The following is an 18,328-nucleotide window of genomic DNA, read 5'->3' on the forward strand; positions in this document are numbered from 1 at the left end:
TAGAGTTGATGCATTGAACACCAAAGACTGAAAACCAGAGGAATTGTGGGATGACATCAAGAACATAATCCATGAAGAAAGCAAAAGGTCATTAAAAAGACAGGAAAGGAAGAAAAGACCAAAATGTATGTCAGAAGACACTCTGAAACTTGCCCTTGAGCGAAGAGTAGCTAAAGCAGATGGAAGAAATGATAAGATAGAAGAGCTGAGCAGAAGATTTCAAAGAGCAGATTGAGAAGACAAAATCAGTTATTATAATGAAATGTGCAAAGACCTGGAGTTAGAAAACCAAAAGGGAAGAGCATGTTTGGCATTTCTCAAGCTGAAAGAACTGAAGAAAAAAATTAAGCTTTAAGTTGCAATATTGAAAAAGATTCTGTGGGCAAAATTTTGAATGATGCAGGAAACATCAAAAGAAGATGGAAGGAATGCACAGAGTGTACCCAAAAGAACTGGTCTATGATCTTCCATTTCAGAAGTGGCATATGATCAAGAACCAATGATATTGAAAGAAGAAGTCAAAGCTGCACTGAGGGAAGTGGTGAAAAACAAGGCTCCAGGAATAGGCAGAATACCCATTGAGATGTTTCAATAAATGGATGCTGTGCTGGAGGCACTCACTCTGCTATGCCAAGAGATTTGGAAAACAGCTACCTGGCCAACTGACTGAAAGAGATCCATATTTGTACCCATTCCAAAGAAAAGCATAGAATATGGAAATTATCAAACAATATCATTAATATCACATGCAAGTAAAATCTTACTGAGGATAATTCAAAAATGGTTGCAGCAGTGTATTGACAGGGAACTTCCAGAAATACAAGCTGGATTCATAGGACGTGGAACAAGGGATATCGTAGCTGATGTTAGATGGATCTTGGCTCAAAGCAAAGAATGCCAGAAAGATGTTAGCTTTGATTTTATTGACTATGATGGTTATGTTTGTATGTCAACTTGGCTAGGCCTGGTTGAGTGGCTGGGCAGCTGGATATAGTATTCCCCATGAGACTGGTAATCAATTCCATGGTGGAATCTACTGGGAGCAGCTGAGTAGCTGCCTTTTGGTATGTGGTCTGCTTCCTGTATTTAAGGAGAAGCTTTAAGAATGGTCTCTAGCATATGGCACGCTTGGACCCTGCATGTAGTCGTGTCATTGCTCAGCAGCCTGCTATGCTCTGCCGACCTTGAGACTTACAGTGGACTTAAGTTAATGGCCTGCCGTGTGGTTTGGTAACATCAAGACTGTGCCTTTTTACTTGTCAACCTTGGGGCTTCTCATCCTCAGCAGCCAGCAGCTGTTTGAGTGAAGAAACGCCTTTAGCTCCAGTGGGCCGGGAGCAGGAGGCAGAGCTGGACCCCAAGGTTGAGGGGCTTTCAACCAGCCCCTAGAGCCTGGCACTTTGAACTTGCACTTAAAGCCTCCAAATTGTAAGAATAAACTCCTGTTTGTTGAGACCATCTCATTTGTGATATATTCTTGTCAGAGCAGCACTAGGTAACCACAACATTGACTATACAAAAGTATTCAATTGTGTGGATCATAACAAATTATGGATAACATTGAGAAGAATGGGAATTCCAGAACAATTAATTGTACTCCTGAGAACCCTGTACATAGACCAGGAGGCTGTCATTCGAGCAGAACAAGGGGACATTGCATGGTTTAAAATCAAGAAGGGAGTGTGTCAGGGTTGTATTCTTTCACCATACTTATTCAGTCTGTATGCTGAGCAAATAATCTGAGAAGTGGGACTATATGAAGAAGAACGTAGCATCAGGATTGGAGAAAGACTCATTAACAACCTGTGATATGCTGATAGCACAACTTTGCTTGCTGAAAGTGAGGATGACTTGAAACACTTACTGATGAAGACTGAAGACTATAGTCTGCAGTATGGATTACATCTCAATATAAAGAAAACAAAAGTCCTCACAACTGGGCCAATAAGCAGCATCACAATAAGTGGAGGAAAAATTGAAGTTGTCAAAGACTTCATATTACTTGGTTCTACAATCAACACCAATGGCAGGACATCAGGCAATGTATAGCACTGGGCAAATCAGATGCGAAGTGCTGAAGGGCAAAGATATCTCCTTGAAGACTAAGGTGCTCCTGACACAAGCCATGGTATTTTCAACTGCCTCATATGCATGTGAGAACTGGACAATGAATAAGGAAGACCAAAGAAGAGTCAATGCTTTTGAGTTGTGGTGTTGGAGGAGAATGCTGAAAGTACCATGGACTGCTAAAAGAACTAACTAACAAATCTGTCCTGGAAGAAGTGCGGCTGGAATCTCCTTGCAAATGAGAATGGCCAGACTTCGTCTCACCTACTTTGGTCATGTTGTCAGAAGGAACCATTCCCTGGATAAAGATGTCATGCTTGGTAAAGTGGAGGGTCAACAAAAAGGGGGAAGGACCTCAATGGGATGGATTAGCATAGTGGCTGCAATGATGGGCTCAAGTATAGCAGGGATGGTGGAGCTGGCACAGAACTGGGCAGTTTTGTTTCGCTGTACATAGGATCACTGTGAGTCAGAGATGACTCGATGGCACCTCACAACAATAACAATGTGGGCTTGGGACCATGGTCGCAGGGGACATCAAGCTCAATTGGCATAACATACCACACAAAAACAGTGTTCTACATCCTACTTTGGTGGGTAGCAACTAGGGTCTTAAAAGTTTGCAAGTGGCCATGTAGATGCAACAATGGGTCTTTCCTCATCCAGAGCAAAGAAGAATGAAGAAAATCAAAGGTGTGTGGGAACAGTTAGTCCAAGGAACTAGTGGACCATGTGATCCTCAGCCTATATGACAATGAGACCAGAAGAACTAGATGGTCCCCAACTACCACTATAAACTATACACCCAGAGGGGGATCAGTGCAGGAGATCCTGCATAGAATGGGAGAACAATTGGAACAAAAGTAAAAATCATTTAAAAAAAAAAAAAAAAAAAAGACCATGTTTGCTGGTCTAATATAGTCTAGTGAGACCCCTGAGACTCTGGCCCCTAGTTACCCTTCAGGTCTGGAATGGTGGCTTCCATCCAAACAATAGACAGGCATATGGGGTGTACATTTACATCAGGTAGATACACTTCTTGGAGCCATCAGTCAATCTTGGGAGAACAGAAGGGCAGTGTTTGCACAGGGAGATAGCTGGGGCGGGGCAGGCAGGAATGCATAGAAAAGGATGTGAGGAAGAGGTGACTACAGGAAGGAAGTGGGAAGAGAGCTGTTACATTGTGGGGAATTGTAATCAATGTCACAAAACAAAATGTGTATGAACTGCTACATGGAAAATGAATTTGTTATGTAAACTTACACCCAAATCACAATAAAAATCTTTTAAAAATGGTAATAAATATTATTAAGAAATCTGTATGATCTTGTATGGGAGAGGTCCAGGGGAGAGCTGACATCAATCCTGGTGATGCCACTGGCCTCGACAGGGCAGCAAGAGGCCTGTCCACGAGGGTGTTGGCATCCGGGCAGAGGGACTAGATTCTGGCCTGCGAGGGGAGGTCTGCCAGAAGAGCAGTAGCGCCAACACTGTGGGGGCAGGACGGAGCAGTTCAGTTCTGGGGAGAGAGGGCGGCTAGGGGGTGGTCCGGTTCGGAGATGGGGGAGGGACATGTTTGGGCGGGGCGTAGAGGACGTGTTGTCTCAGTTGGTGGGAGACACTTGAGGAGTGACTGCTCAGGGCAGGAGGAGCTGAAGGGACCAGTTCCGTGGCTGGGGGTGCGGTCTGGTCCGGGGGCGGGGCGGTCCTGTTGCGGGGCGGGTTCCGAGCTCCGCCAGCCCCTCGCGCCCGCGCGCGCTACCTCCCGCCTCGCCTGCCTGTGCTGCCGCCGCGGCGAAGCAACTTTGCCTACGCGCGCTGTGGGCGCGGACCCCGACGCCGACCGCCCTGTCCCAAGCTGAGGCCTCTAGCCGAGTCCATGGCCGCGCTGGCCTGGCTGCTGCCTCCGCTTCTGCTGCTCTGCGCCCAACAGCACCGCGGCACCAGGTGAGCGAGCTTCCGCGCCGCCCGGTTCGCACACCGGGAGGCTGGTTCGGGCGGAAAGCGTCCCCAGTTCGGTAGGCACTCTCGGGCTCCCACTCCGGTCGAGACCAATTTGCTGGGCTTCTCCAGAGCCTAGGCGCGAACCGCGGCCATCCCGCCCCTACCCTGGGTCTTCTCCAACTCAACCCCTTCTCCAAGTCGCCGCTACTCTGCTGTTGGCGCGCGGGACTCAGAGACCCACGCGCAGGCCGCCCCCGCCGCCCTGAGTCGCTGTCCGCCGTCTCGGTACTGAACGCGGACGCCGCCCGGTGAGAAGAACGTCGTAGTGGCTCTACTGCCACTACCCATTTTCTCCTGACCCAGGGCACCCAGCCCCGTTCCTCCTGTGGCCCGGTCCCTGCCCTAGCTGGTGCCCTTCCAGGCGCGGAGCTAAGCTCTCAGCGTGCCACGAGCTGGAGGCAGGAAGAAAGGATCATGAGAACACGGGGGAGGCTGCGTGCTCTGGAATGGGAGCCGAGCTACACAAATGCGCTTCCACCGCAGACAGCCGGCCATGGATTAGACCCAGGAAAGCCTGTCCTCACAGCTGGGCATGGCTGTTAGTGCTGGACCCAGGAGGATGGGTCTTCTTCACATCACTTCAGGTGGCATAGACTGAGCACCCAAGTAAGCTGATGGGAAGACAGCCAAGTGCCCTGAGGTGGGGAGGGGAAAGCCTACCTCCCCAGAGAAGGAAGAGGCCAAGGATAAAGGTCTCCAAGCTGGGCTCCCTCTCCCACTTCCAGTGACCTGCAAAATCCCAGCTCCACTTTCCTCTCTGGGGACCTGAAATGGGCTCCCAGGTTGCCCTGGAGTCTAGGTCCCAGCACTGAGCCTGACCTCCTCCCACAAGAGCTATGGAGAGCCATAAAGATCAGGAAAGAGCCATTTGGAAACTATCTCAATGTGGGAGCAACCAAAAACCCAGAGCAAAGACAGGCCCTCAGCTTCCTAGACTTGGTGGTTGACCAAATGGTGGACATTTAAGATGTTAGAAATGGAATCATTGCCCATCAGCCAGTGTTCTGATTGTAGACATTCAGTCAATATGTTTTGTGGGAGGGGGCAGCATTCTTGCTCTCCGTGGGTGGTATTAGAGCCTAAAAGCCCTGGACTGAAAGGCCTGGGGCTGGCTGCAGACATGGATGTTGGCTGAGGTCACAGGCCAGCACTACTTGCGGGCTTAATGAGCAGCAGCCCTGTCTTCAGAAGATCTTAGCCTTTTTATCAATTCCATGGGCTCTCTCCCTTTCTCCTTTTCCTACTTCAAGGTCCCAGGAAGGGCAAAGAGACTGAGGCCTGGTGTGGGTGGAAGTGCTGGAAGTGCTGAGGACCACTGCTGGCTCAGATCAGAGTACCTCAGCCGAGATTCTGAAACCCAAGCAGCTCTGAAACCTCAAAATTGTAGCTTAAGTTTGATACTAAAGCTCATCTGCTGTCAAAACCTGCCCTGAACTCATGTGAGGCTGTTAATCCTACTTCTGGCAGCTATTTAGATATTTCTTCCTTCAAAATGCTCCCAACTCCATTCCCCGCGCCCCCCCCCCAACTCCACATGTGCACTATATCGCCTTTTGAAAATCTGAAAAATTCCTAATTCTGAACTTCCATCTGCTCCAGGGATGCTGGGAAGGGGTTGTGTGCCTATTGCCAGTTCAAGACTGTTGGAGGTCCCAGCCCGCCCTGAGAAGGACATACCATAGGGGAAGTGTCTCAGATGGGGTTGGATGCTTCAGTAGTCACAGTACTGCTAGTCTCATCTGCTGCCCTGATTAGAACAGATCCATCCTGCTATACTTTAAAGGCTATCATTTGCAATGATTCTTGATCATGCACAAGTAATTAACTCTGACCCAGGGGTACGCCTAACTTTCCACTCACTCGTGACTTGAACTGGCAGCAGGTCTGAGGAACAGGCCTTGAAGGAGGGTGGTCAGCCTTAGCATGGTCCTGCCCAGTTGATGCACCCCCTTCCATCAGCTGTGTGTCCTTCCACTCCAGGACCCAAGAGAAAGTTGCCTCCCTTCCTTCAGCCTCTGGGGTTCTTGTCCCTGAAGCTGTCTTGACTTTTCCTGGGGAAGACTGTGAGATAACTGAAAGTCCCCTTTGGAATTGACAGGGGGCCCCATTCCATCCCTCACTCCTTAGTCCAGATTCCAGTGGGTACTGGTGTAAAGGGCTTGATTGGACTAACATGGGACTGTGCCATAAGACAAGGATGCACTATAAGTCAGAGTTGCACTGTGCGGTTTGCAGGTCCACCAGAGATAACCTCCCTTAATCTGAAGGTCTGTGAACACAATGGACATGGACTGCTAGCTTTGTGGCCGACTGGGGGCCACCAGCTGCTGGCAGTCCATCTCCCTGGAAAAGCTGTGCCTGAAGCTTGATGCTGCAGTTGCCTCTTTGCCTTGGCAACTGAGATACTGGAGCAGCTTGTGCTGCTGTTCGCATACCTGTCAGGAATCTGTGGGTTGCGTATGGACTCAGGCAGGCTCGTAGTGGGGGGCGTTGCCTCATTCAGCTGCTCCTGCCTTCCTTGTCTGTCTCCGGGGGGGGCCTTTTTTCAGTGGGGCCAGGAGTGGGGGAGGCCTGATATCCACAAGGGTAGCCCAAGGCAGAGGCTGTGGTGTTGTCTGTGGCCGGTTTTGTCCCATGAGTGTGAATTCCTTAACTCAAGCTTTCCTGTCCATCTATCTGAAACACGCCCCAATCCTAGGCCACAGTCAGTTCCCAAACCATCAGATGAGACCTCTGTCTCCTGCTGGGCTACTTGCATGATGGGCCTGCACCCTGCCCACCCCATTACCTTCCCTGCCCATCTTGAGCAGGGGGAGAAAAAGGGATCCCTCTAGAATCCAGAGTCGTGCATGCAGCACACTCCCTCGTGCCCTGGCCCTTCCCCCCTGTTCCCAGCTGGAAAAATGACCCCACTGTCCTAGATAAAAGAGGCTTCATGGGAGGGAGGAGCTTCCCTTTTCAACAAGTTCCCTATGCCCCTGGAGATGGTGAGAGTTGGGAAGTCTGCTGGTATTCTGTCCTTTCAAGGTTTGCCTCATGTTGGGGTTGGGGTGGTCTTGCCTTTATGCCCCTTTGCAAGCCAGGTATTGGGCAAAAGGGAAAGTGTATCTACATATGCCCCTACCTCACCCCTGACAGTAGGAGACAAGCCCAGGAAGGACATCATCCAGGCCACCAACACTACTGCAAGATGGCAGCTTAGCTGATCTAAAATAAAGCTAATTCAAATTCCTTTACACTTTTTTATTTTATTTATTCATTTTTTATTTTAAGAGCTTGTTTTACATTCAACGTTACATGTACATTTAGTTTCATTCCCCACTCACCATGTCCAACCCCAACCCAGTCTCCTTCTCTCCGCACCCCACAACCCTCCCCCCATACTCATGCACTCCCATTTGTCCTACACTTCCTCAATTTGAATGTTCGTCCTCTGGTGCCCCATGGCCTATTGCTCTAAGGGATGTATTATCATAGAGTATGTGGGTGTATCATCCTGGGTTGAATGGTCTGCATGTACATCTTGTTAACTATTCAGCTGAGAGGCAGCCCCTGGGGGTGCATTTTGTTCCAGGCGCAGAATGTCTCCCAGGGCCATAGCATTGGGGTCTCATCAGATTTCATCTGACCAGTAATTCTGGTCATTATTGAGTTTTTGGATTTTATTCCACGTTTTTCCTCCCACTCTATCCAGGATCTCCAGATCTGATCCTTTCCTGAGTGGTTGGCATTGATAGCCAGGCACCATCTAGTTCTTCTGGTCTTGAGGGCCTTCGTGTCCTAGGGCGGATTGCTTCAAAATGCCCTTGTTTTTTTGCACTCTTCTTCAATTCCAATGCTAAGAGACTGTTCACTGCATCTTAGATGGCCGCTTGAAAGCTTTTAAGACCCCAGTCACTACTCACCAATGCAAGATGTGGAACAAGGCTTTTATGTATTTTGTTGTGTCCATTGAGTCTGGTGCCCCCCAGTACTATGGTCCTGAGATAGTAGATCTATTGGATCTCTCTCCCATAGTGTCTGGTTGTCTGTGAGGGATTACTCTGTCTGTCTACTATTGTTTCTGTAAGGGTTGCAGGTATTTTGTATTACTGGTGTCTGTGCAAGATTAGCCTCAGCTGAATCTATCCTTGGTCTAGAGTATACTTCTGTTCACCGACCCCCGTCTGATCGTTTCAGGTGTTTATGTGTTTATCTGTAACCTGGTGTTTCGTGTTAATGGCAATGCAGTATTGTGGACACATTTGTTGGTATTAGCATCTGTTGTCTATCTCTTATGTGCACAATTTGGTGTCCCAAATCCCGTTACACTTGACCTTGAAGGTGATCTCAATTTCTTTTTTTAATTGTACTTCAATTGCAGCCAGTATTAAATTAATTCCCTTTAATGCTTTGTTACCAAAGTGCCTGCCCTGCCCCCAGCCTAGCACTGGGTCATTACTGAGAGGGACCAGAGGGAAGCAGTGTCTGCCCATTTGGAGTGGAGCACAAACCTGGAGGCTTTGTCTAACATCACTCCTTCTGCCCATCATGATGTGCCAAAGTGACCATACAGGGTTGATGAGTAGTTTTCAAAATTTCATTAACGAGAACACTTTTCTCTGATGACAAACCAGTTAAGTGCTTGAGTGCTAACTAAAAGGTAGGTTGTACAAAGTTACCCAGTGGAGCCACAGGAGAAAGACTTGGTGATAAGATTACAGCCTAGTAAACCCTATGGACAGTTCTATTCTGTCACATGGGATCATTGTTTCAGAATTGATTCAACAGCATACAATGCACACAGGGGACTTTTGTTGTTGTTAGGTGCCATTGAGTCAATTCTGACTCATAGCGTCCCTGTGTACAACAGAGCAAACCCTGCCCAGTCCTCACAGTTGCTGCTATGCTTGAGCTCATTGTTGCAGCCACTCTGTCAGTCCATCTCGTTGAAGGTCTTCTTTTTCACTGACCCTCTGATAACATGTCCAAAAGACATGCTTCTAGGGAGCATTCTGTCTGTGCTTCTTCAAAGACAAATTTGTTCATTCTTCGGGCAGTCTGTGGTATATTTAATCACCAACATCATAATTCAAAGACATAAGTTCTTCAGTCTTCCTTATTTATTGTTGAGTTTCCATGTACATAGGAGGTGATTGAAAATGCCATGGTTTGGGTCAGGTGCACGTTAGTCCTCAAAGTGACATCTTTGCTTTTTAACACTTTAAGGAGATCTTTTGCAGTAGATTTGCAATGCAAGACATCATTTGATTTCTTGACTGCTGCTTCCATGGGCATTGTTTGTGGATCCAAGTAAAATGAAATCCTTAATAATTTCAATCTTTCTTTACTCATCATGATAACTGCTTATTTGTCCAGTTGTGGGGATTTTTATTTTCTTTATGTTGAGGTATAATCCATACTGAAGGCTGTAGTCTTTGATCTTCATCAGTTAGATCTCAGTAAGGGTCTCCTCACTGCCATCAGACTGACTTATTGTGACTACATGGCCCTTTGAGGATGAATGAGTGAATGAACAAGTGGAGCATTAGAAGCAACTTCATGGAGGAGGTGGGCCAAGAGCTGAATCTCAAGGCAAGACTTGGAGACATGATCAGAAGGGAAGAGGTAGATGAGGAGGGCCAGTATGAACAAGTGAGACGGAGGGGCAGGGGCAGGAGAGGGTGGGACTGAGATGCTGGGAGAGCTCAATGTTCTATCTGTGAAGCATATGAGGCCCCTCTGGGTGGCCTGTAGGCACTCCCAGAGTCCCTGCTATGCACAACAGCCAGTAGTGAGCAGCCAGCAAATGTAGCCATGGAGTGAAGCTCTACCTTCTCTGGAGTCACCTTAAGCCCCAGAAGCTCCTGGCAGTTGGGGACCTCTGGGGCAGGCCTGGGTCTTCCTGAGATGGGACAGTCAGGTGGCTGTAGCCTGCCCTGATCCTTGGCCTACCCTGGTCCTAGGGTGGAGCTTGCTGCTGTGGCCCTCCTCACCCACCCTTCACTGCCTGGTCAGCATCTCTTTGCACACATTCCCTCCAGCATAAGGAGCTCCAAAGGGAACCATGGGAGGCCATTGGGCAGATTCTGTCCAATGGAGCCTCTGCAGAGCTGGGCGGAGGGCCAGGGAGCTGAGCAGAAAGGGCAGGGAAAAGACAATGTGTCTTAGACCCACTACCCCAACCTTGGAGCAGACCTTGGTCCTGCCCTCGGAGTCCTCTTAGAGCCCCTCAGCCTCCCTGACTCTCCCCAGGAGGGGACTAAGCCCCCTACGCCCTATCTATCTGAATCTGACCTGTTCCCTTTTGTCCCCCAGAGCCATGAATGACATTGGTGACTATGTTGGCTCCAACCTGGAGATCTCTTGGCTCCCCAACCTGGACGGCCTGATGGAGGGCTATGCCCGGAATTTCCGGCCCGGCATTGGAGGTGAGAAAAGGGGGTGGTGTCTGGCTGTAGGCATGTACCCTGTGGGCTCTGGGCTGGGCTGGGAACAGGCCTGGCTGGCCTCTGCAGGATCTATCAGACCTGCTGGAAGGTAGCCTCAGCCCTAGGCCCCCCTGGGGAGGCAGCCAGGAAAGTGAATCCTTTCTGATGAGGATTGTACCCTGACTGCACTCTCCCCTTGCAAACTCTCTACTGTTCCCTCCCAGCCCCGCATCCTTGGGGTCTTGGTGCAGAGCCTGACCTGGCTCCTGGTGTGGGTGGTGTCCAGCCCCAGTCCCATCCAGCTCAGGCCCGGCTCCTTCTCCTCCTCTCAGGGCCCCCCGTGAACGTGGCACTTGCGCTGGAGGTGGCCAGCATAGACCATATCTCGGAGGTGAATATGGTACGTTGCCACCCCCTTCCCTACCTCCCCACTTCCCCAGCCATATGCTCTCAGGGTGAGCCGAGAGGCTGACTGCAGTCTCCACTGTCCCCACCGTGTGCTTTTGGGGTAAGCTGAGGACTGATCACCATCTCCCTTCCACCCCTGGTCTCCTCCGAAGGAGTACACCATGACCGTGTTCCTGCATCAGAGCTGGCGGGACAGTAGGCTCTCCTACAGCCACACCAATGAGACACTAGGCCTGGACAGCCGCTTTGTGGACCGGCTCTGGCTCCCAGACACCTTCATTGTCAATGCCAAGTCGGCCTGGTTCCATGACGTCACTGTGGAGAATAAGCTCATCCGGTTGCAGCCTGACGGGGTGATCCTGTACAGCACTCGGTGAGTGACATGCCCCCCCTTGCCTGCCCAACAGGGTGATCTAGTATAGCACCTAGTGGGCCCCCCGCTGCCTGACAGGGTGATCCTGCACAGCACCCAGTAAGTGCTGGGGCCCCCACCCATCTGATGATGTGATCCTATACAGCACTCATTGAGCCCTGGACCCTCCTCCCCACCTGTGGCCCACCACATCCAGGCCCTGACTGGAGAAAACCAAAGACACTGTTGCAGGGAGTGGGACAGGGGGAGATGTGCATAGCCCAGGCATGTTTCTAGTGGGGCAGGGCCATCGCTGGTTCCAGAGGATGCCAGCTGGAAACCAACTTGTGGTCTCCATGGTCCTTTCAAATGGAATTCATGACAGCATTAAAACACCAGGAGATTTTACATGAAAATCTTGATGTCTGGGCTTCTTGGACAATCAGTTCACTGGGCCTGCCTCTCGGCCATCAGCAGACCAGGGTTAGGGGATAATATGCAGAGGATGGTCCCTGGGGGCAACGCCGGTGCTCCTGCTACCTGCCGTTGTAGGCTCCGACTTGGTCAAATGACCAGGCATTTTGAAGGATGGTAAAAAAAAAAAAAATAATAATAAGTGAAAATCAATTCTTAATAGTCCTAAAGACAGATTCACAGATACTTAGGAAGTTTTCCCCAGATGCCTGACAGCCCCCACGCAGCTCCTGGCATATGGGTGACCCCTCAGTGTTGGAGGGAACAGGGTGCAGCACTTCTTGGTGAGGGGGGCGGGCTGTGGCACTGGGTGGGAACGCTCTCAAGGTTGGAGCAGGGATGTCCAGGCCTCTTGGGGACAGGGTCTACAGTACTGGCCGAACTGGCCAGCCTCACCGGCATGTAGCTAACTGGCCCTCTTGTGTGGGCAGAATCACCTCCACGGTGGCCTGTGACATGGACCTGGCCAAGTACCCCATGGATGAGCAGGAGTGCATGCTGGACCTGGAGAGCTGTGAGTCGCATGGGCCTGGCAGGGGAGGGGCTGCACCCTGGGAGGCTGAGCTGGTGCCGCCAGTGACTGGCATGGTCAGACAGGACTCAGACATGCACAGAATAGGGGTGGAGGGCGCTGTCTAGCTTGGGATCTGGGCAAGACCAGCCTGGCTCAGGAGCTGTGGGAGCTAGAAGGCCTAAAACAGCTTGGGTCCCTCCCCCATCCTGGGAGAGAACTGGGCTGTGGGTCCCAGATAGGGTGGGTATCAGTGTTGCTGTGGGGCCAGGTGTGGCAGCCCCTGGAGAATCACTGTGCCCCCTACTCTTGCCAGCACTCTTGGCCCCACTCACCTGCTCAGAGGGGAGCCCTGCCCTGGGCCCCAGGGTTTGGGTGCTCCACCCTTTGCCCACCTGTAGGCTCTCCTGCAGATGGCTACTCCTCTGAGGACATTGTCTACTACTGGTCGGAGAACCAGGAGCAGATCCACGGGCTGGACAAGCTGCAGCTGGCCCAATTCACCATCACCAGCTTCCGCTTTACCACAGAGCTGATGAACTTCAAATCAGGTGAGGCCCAGGCATGTCCTTCTTTGAGAGCCAGTTCTGGTTGTGTGGGTCTTGCTGGTTCAGAGGGCCCAAGGATACAGCTCCAAGGGCTGACATAGAAACAGTGGGCATGGGCTGTGCACAGAGGAGGGCCTTGGAAGAGGCCTGAAGGGGGTCCAGTTATCTCCATCATCCTCCTGGTCCCCTGTCATTTCCCTAGTGCTAGACACACTCTGAGTTTGGGGGGAGCCAAAGGAGTGGGGGGGCTCCCTTGGTCCCAGGACCATAGGCATTGGGAATTAAGCCTCCCTGCCTTCCTGTTCTCTGTCTCCCATCCCTCCTGCCTCTGCTGCCCCATTTTGAAATGGCCAAGTTCAGCAGCCCCCCTTCCTTGGGTCTTGACTCTGTGGGGCTTGGGTGGCTTGTGGGGGAGGGAGCAGGTAGGAGAGGAAGAGCTTCCCCTTGTTTGGGTCCCCAGGCCCAGGCCAGGTCAGCACAGTTGAAGCTGAGGCAGTGTAGGATCTACCTGTTCTCCTCTCACGGGGGTGAGGGGATCTGTGGCAAGGCCAAGGCAAGGGGCCCCTGACCCATCAGGCTGATTGGGGCAGTGGGGAGGGCAGGCTCTGGGATCTTCCTTCCTTTTTGAGGCTTGAGGTGGGCCCAAGTAGTCATCCATCCCTGAGTCCCATGATATGTAATAGGGCAGGGAGGACTGGTGCTGGGTCCTAGTAGAGGGGTAGGGCAGGTGCTAGGTCCTGATGGAGGGGGAAAGGCACCAGGTCTGGATGGAGGGGAAGGCATCAGATCTAGATGGGGAGGAAGTTACCAGGTCTGTATGCAGGGGGGAAGGCACCAGATCTAGATGGGAGGGCAGGTCAGGTCCCAGTAAGTCTCCTCCACAGCTGGGCAGTTCCCACGGCTCAGCCTGCGTTTCCACCTGCGGAGGAACCGGGGTGTCTACATCATCCAGTCCTACATGCCGTCCATCCTCCTGGTTGCCATGTCCTGGGTCTCCTTCTGGATCAGTCAGGCTGCAGTGCCTGCCAGGGTGTCTCTAGGTATGGAAGCCTTGACTTTCCTTGGGGGCTTCAGGAGAGGTGGGGGGACAGGGCACTGGTGGAGGGTGGAAGCCAGGAGCAGAACCCATTGACTGTGGACCATGAGCTCAGGCCTGGTGTTCTAGCCCCTTCCACCATCCCTGTTCAGAGGAGCATTTAGTGGGGTAGGCGGAGCTGGAAGATGCCATTCCTCTGGGGCCAAGGCCCTGCTCAGGGAGGTGGAGGGCATGGGAGAGAGGATGGCAGGGGCTGGCTTTGACACAAGGGCACCCCTGGGTGCAGGCATCACCACAGTGCTGACGATGACCACACTGATGGTCAGCGCCCGCTCCTCCCTCCCACGGGCCTCGGCCATCAAAGCTCTGGATGTGTACTTCTGGATCTGCTATGTCTTTGTGTTTGCTGCCCTGGTGGAATATGCCTTTGCCCATTTCAATGCCGACTACAGGAAAAAGCAGAAGGCCAAGGTCAAGGTCAAGGAGCAAAGGGCTGAGGTGAGGCTGGGCTGAGGTGAGGCTGGGCCAGGCTGGCTTTGCTTGTGGTCTCCAGGGTCGAGACAGCACCTCCACTGTCTGGCCTGGTGGGTGATGGGCAGCATTGCTGAGGGCCACTTACTTTTTCCTGGGCTCAACCTGGGGACACCTCTGCCAGCGGGTTCTAGGGGTCCACTGCCAGGTCCTGAGCTCCTGGAGAACAGGATCTGATTGACCTAAGTGGGATCCTCACTGAGGGGTTCTCATTGTAGGGGATCCTCCATATGGATCCTCAGTAGGAGACCTGCCCTCAGTGGGAGCGATGACAGACTCAGCCCTGCCTCTCACCCCCCTCCAGATTGATGTGAAGAATGCCATCGTGCTGTTCTCCCTGTCCGTGGCCGGTGTCAACCAGGAGCTGGCCATCTCCAACAGGCAGGGCCGTGCCCCTGGGAACCTTATGGGCTCCTACCGCTCTGCAGAGGTGGAAACGGGGGAGACTAAGAGGCAAGAGGGGACCCGCTCGGGCGGCATGCGGGCACTCTTCAAGCCCATTGATGCGGATACCATCGACATCTACGCCCGTGCAGTGTTCCCAGCAGCCTTCGCTGCAGTCAATGTCATCTACTGGGCAGCCTACACCATGTGAGGGAGCTTGTCACAAGAGAGGAACAGTGGCTTGAAGGGGACACAGGTTCTCCTGGGAGAAAAACCGTTGAATCAGCCAGCCTGCTCTGTGCATTTCAAAGTGGGGTGATGGACGACAGGTGGAGAGCCTCAACCCCCCACCCTCCCAGGCTTCATCGCTGGCTCCTACCCCTACTCTGAAGACCAGCTCCCCTAGAGGCCTCTGGTACAGATTGAGCAAGACATGGTGCAGCAGACCACTGGTCATGGGAGGAGCTGGGACTTTAGACTCAGAAAAGGATGTGATCTTACAGCTCTGTGACTTGTCTTGTTTTAGACTGTGCTCATTACTGTTGTTGTGGACGGAATGGTGGTGAGGAGCAACCCTGAGGGCTCCTGGGTCCCTGCATGAAATAAAGCCTGGGGCCTGGCTGGCAGTCACTTTGCATCCCCATAGCTGCAGTGGGGGCCCTCTCCCATGCCTGGATCCCCTGCCCAGCCACTAGAAGGGCTCTTGTTCCCACCCTGCAGAGTCACAGTGTGTGGGCAGGGAACAGACTATAGAAGCTCCAGGGTTGAACATGGACTGTGTACCAGGGGAAAGCAGGGAGCTGAGGATCCCCGGAGAAGGCTGTTCAATGCTAGGAGGCCAGAGTTGGCGCAGGGAGAGACTCTGGAAAGAGAGTGTCTTAGTCTCCTGGGGCTGCTGTAAGAGAATTCTGCAGACTGGGTGGCTTATCATAACAGGGGTTTATTCTTTCATGGTGCTGGAGGGTGTTAGTCCAAACTCAGGATGTCTGCAGGGTGGTGTTCTCTCTGTCTCCACTAGAGGAAGATCCTTTTCTCTCCTGGCTTCTGGGAGCCCCAGGCATTCCTTGGCTTATAGATGTAGCATACCTCTGTCATCACGTGGCTTTCTTCCCTCTGTGTCTGTCTCTGGGCCTCTTCTCTTCATAAGCACACCACTCAGGTGGGATTAGTCCCACCCTACCCAGTATGTCTTCATGTTGATTTAATGATGTCATTCTGAAGACCCTAGTGCTAAACAGGGTCACATTCATAGGTATTGGGGCCAGGACTTCAACATAGCTTGTTAGGGGGGACATAAGTCAGCCCATAGCAGAGAGAAACCAACTTTCACACACTGTGTCATGTTCCTCCTGTAACTGGTCCATTTCTCAGATAAGGTCCAGGTCCAGATATCCTCCTCATAGATACAGGATGGAGGTAGGGCTGGCATCTGAGCTCAGGGCCAGCTGACCCAAAGCCCATGGTCTTCCTGTAGCTCTGTGGCCACTGAAGCCTGAGGAAAGGCAGGACCAGAACCCTCTAGCATCCATTTGGCCACCCTCCATTGTGTGGTCATATCCACATCTGGGAGGATTGGCAGGCAGGCAGAGGGGCAGGAGGCCAGGTGGATTGAACAGCCACACTCTACCCTGTTCCTGGGTGGGTCCCCAGGGCCACGGCAACCCTGTAATGCCTTCTTGGATGAGCAGTGGGTAAACTAAGTCCACCAAATTGCCACAAACACCCAGAGTCCTGTCTGCCCTGCTGCAGCCACCTGGACGCCCAGCTCTTGATAAGGGGTCTGGGTTTTCCGATGCTTCAATCACTGCACTCGGAAGAGGCCCAGTGCAATTAGAGGGACAGCTGTGCGGGCTCTGCTGTCTGTTTCACCCAGAGGCCGTTGCCGCCCAATACCAGGCCTACTGGCCCTAGGGTACCTCTCCCAGAGGACCATCCCCAGACACACATTGGGGGAGCTTAGTGATGACTTTATGTAAATCTAGAAAAGCTGCCTGGCAAGGCCATCTGCTCTGCAGCCATGGCTGACCGGCCAGCAGTCCACAGCAGTTGAGGCCAAGGGCTGGGGTGGTAAGATGCTGGGGGCAGGTCATGATGGGTCAGGCTCAGGTGGCAGAAACCACCACTGAGTATGAAGCCATCGAGGCCAGAGACACAGGCCACATCCTAAACAGAGGAGGACACAGCCCTGGGCCCACACTTGGCCAGCCTCCAGCTCTGCCTTGTTTCCACCTCACGCCGTAAAGATCTCTTCTTTCATGGCTGCCACTGTGGGCTTTTGCTCTGAAGAGTGAGAGGAGGAGGGGCGGCCGAGGAGCTTCAGGCCCCAGTGCAAGCAAACCTCAGAAAAATGAGGGGACAGGTGGCCAGGAGCAGGAGGGCCGGATCTGGGTCAGCTGGGCCTCAGGCCACCTCCAGACGGCAGAGGGGACAGTGGCCAAGGCCAGCCTGTCTGAGAGGAGGTCTTGTGGCAGAGACACCGCGCTCAGACTGTGGGCCAAGCCAGGGTACTGCTGAGTGTGGGGATGTCACCTGCATGAGTGCCTGAGACCCCCAGGTACCTCTCCCCGTCTCAGCTCTGACTCCCTCTGGCTGCAGTCCGCTGTGCAGAATCACTGCTTCCCAGAGAGTTGGGGGAACCCAAGTCCCCAGATGGGCACCCATTTAGCTACCTGGCTGGGCCAAGACTACCCCCCCACACACACACATCAATTACTCCTGGTGAACTGAGGACCCTTGAGGCCTGAGGAAGACAGAGCAAGGCGGCTCCAGTTTCCAAGTGGATGTTCAGTGTGGGGCAAGGTCCTAGAGCTTGGCCTGGGCTGACCTCCCTGGTCCAGGACCCTGCCCCCAGCCCCGTGCCTGGCTGCCTGCATTGCCCTCTTTCTGCTGCTGTGTGCCCACGAGGATCTATTTAAAGCAGCCTCTGTGGCTCCTGGGCCCTTGCAGCGAGGCACAGCCCACCCCCAGAACCTCCGCCCGCATGTAGTGCGCTCCCCGATCGCTCCCGGCTGTGGCTGCTATTTCTGCCCACGTCTTACAGGGCTGGTAGCAAGCAGGGAAGGCTGGTACTTTTTAAACATTGAGTTCTATTTCTGTAGTGATGATCTGAGCAGATTAAAGGCTGTACCAGAGTTTGCAGCTGAGCGAGCCTGCTGAGGAGGGGGCGCTAGTGCAACCTGTGGCAGGGGGTGTGGGGACTGAGGCCAGCAGGACGTTCCTCCCCTCCCCAGGGCTGGGGGCATGGATTGTGGCAGAAAGCTAGGATGTGTGTGTTGAGAACTGGACTTCAATGTGTCTGAGCAGAAGCAGCTCCTCCCTAAATCTGGAGGTGGTGATTAGAGGGGCCAGAGTCTTTGGAGACCCAGCACCAGCTCTCCCCATCTCCTGCAGCCCTGCTCTTTCAGGGACAAGATGAGTGCTGACTGTACCCCAGGCGCCTGCCCTGTCTTCCCTTCAAAGACAAGCTGATGGGCACTCCTGCTAACCAGAGTCCACACCTATGGTCCTCTTGGTTCAGGCATTAACCATTCTCTATTAAGGCAGGGCCTGAGACAAGTTAGGGTGTCCCTGAGGGCTGCAAACAGTTAAGTACTCTGCTGCTAA

The 18,328-nt window shown here is 52.6% G+C and overlaps 1 protein-coding gene across 1 annotated transcript; it reads left to right on the forward strand.

Annotated features, from left to right (window-relative positions):
* The first annotated feature begins 3,946 nt into the window (after window positions 1–3,946).
* Window positions 3,947–14,936, forward strand: GABRD (gamma-aminobutyric acid type A receptor subunit delta). Its single transcript, XM_007945430.2, has 9 exons — window positions 3,947–4,014; window positions 10,369–10,481; window positions 10,814–10,881; window positions 11,042–11,262; window positions 12,147–12,229; window positions 12,640–12,777; window positions 13,659–13,814; window positions 14,097–14,308; window positions 14,646–14,936. Exons 1-9 carry the CDS (start codon window positions 3,947–3,949, stop codon window positions 14,934–14,936), a joined length of 1,350 nt encoding a protein of 449 aa, XP_007943621.1.
* The last annotated feature ends 3,392 nt before the right edge of the window (window positions 14,937–18,328 follow it).

Source organism: Orycteropus afer, unplaced genomic scaffold (assembly GCF_000298275.1).
Source record: "Orycteropus afer afer isolate SDZICR_OR568_19922 unplaced genomic scaffold, OryAfe1.0 scaffold00136, whole genome shotgun sequence".
NCBI lineage: Eukaryota > Metazoa > Chordata > Mammalia > Tubulidentata > Orycteropodidae > Orycteropus > Orycteropus afer.

Bases quoted from the DNA above. Each gene is read 5' to 3' on its own strand.
- GABRD (XM_007945430.2), top strand. From the start codon at position 3,947: ATGGCCGCGCTGGCCTGGCTGCTGCCTCCGCTTCTGCTGCTCTGCGCC. The intron at 4,015-10,368 runs GTGAGCGAGCTT...TTTGTCCCCCAG, and splicing joins CAACAGCACCGCGGCACCAG to AGCCATGAATGACATTGGTG. The intron at 10,882-11,041 runs GTACGTTGCCAC...TCTCCTCCGAAG, and splicing joins ATATCTCGGAGGTGAATATG to GAGTACACCATGACCGTGTT.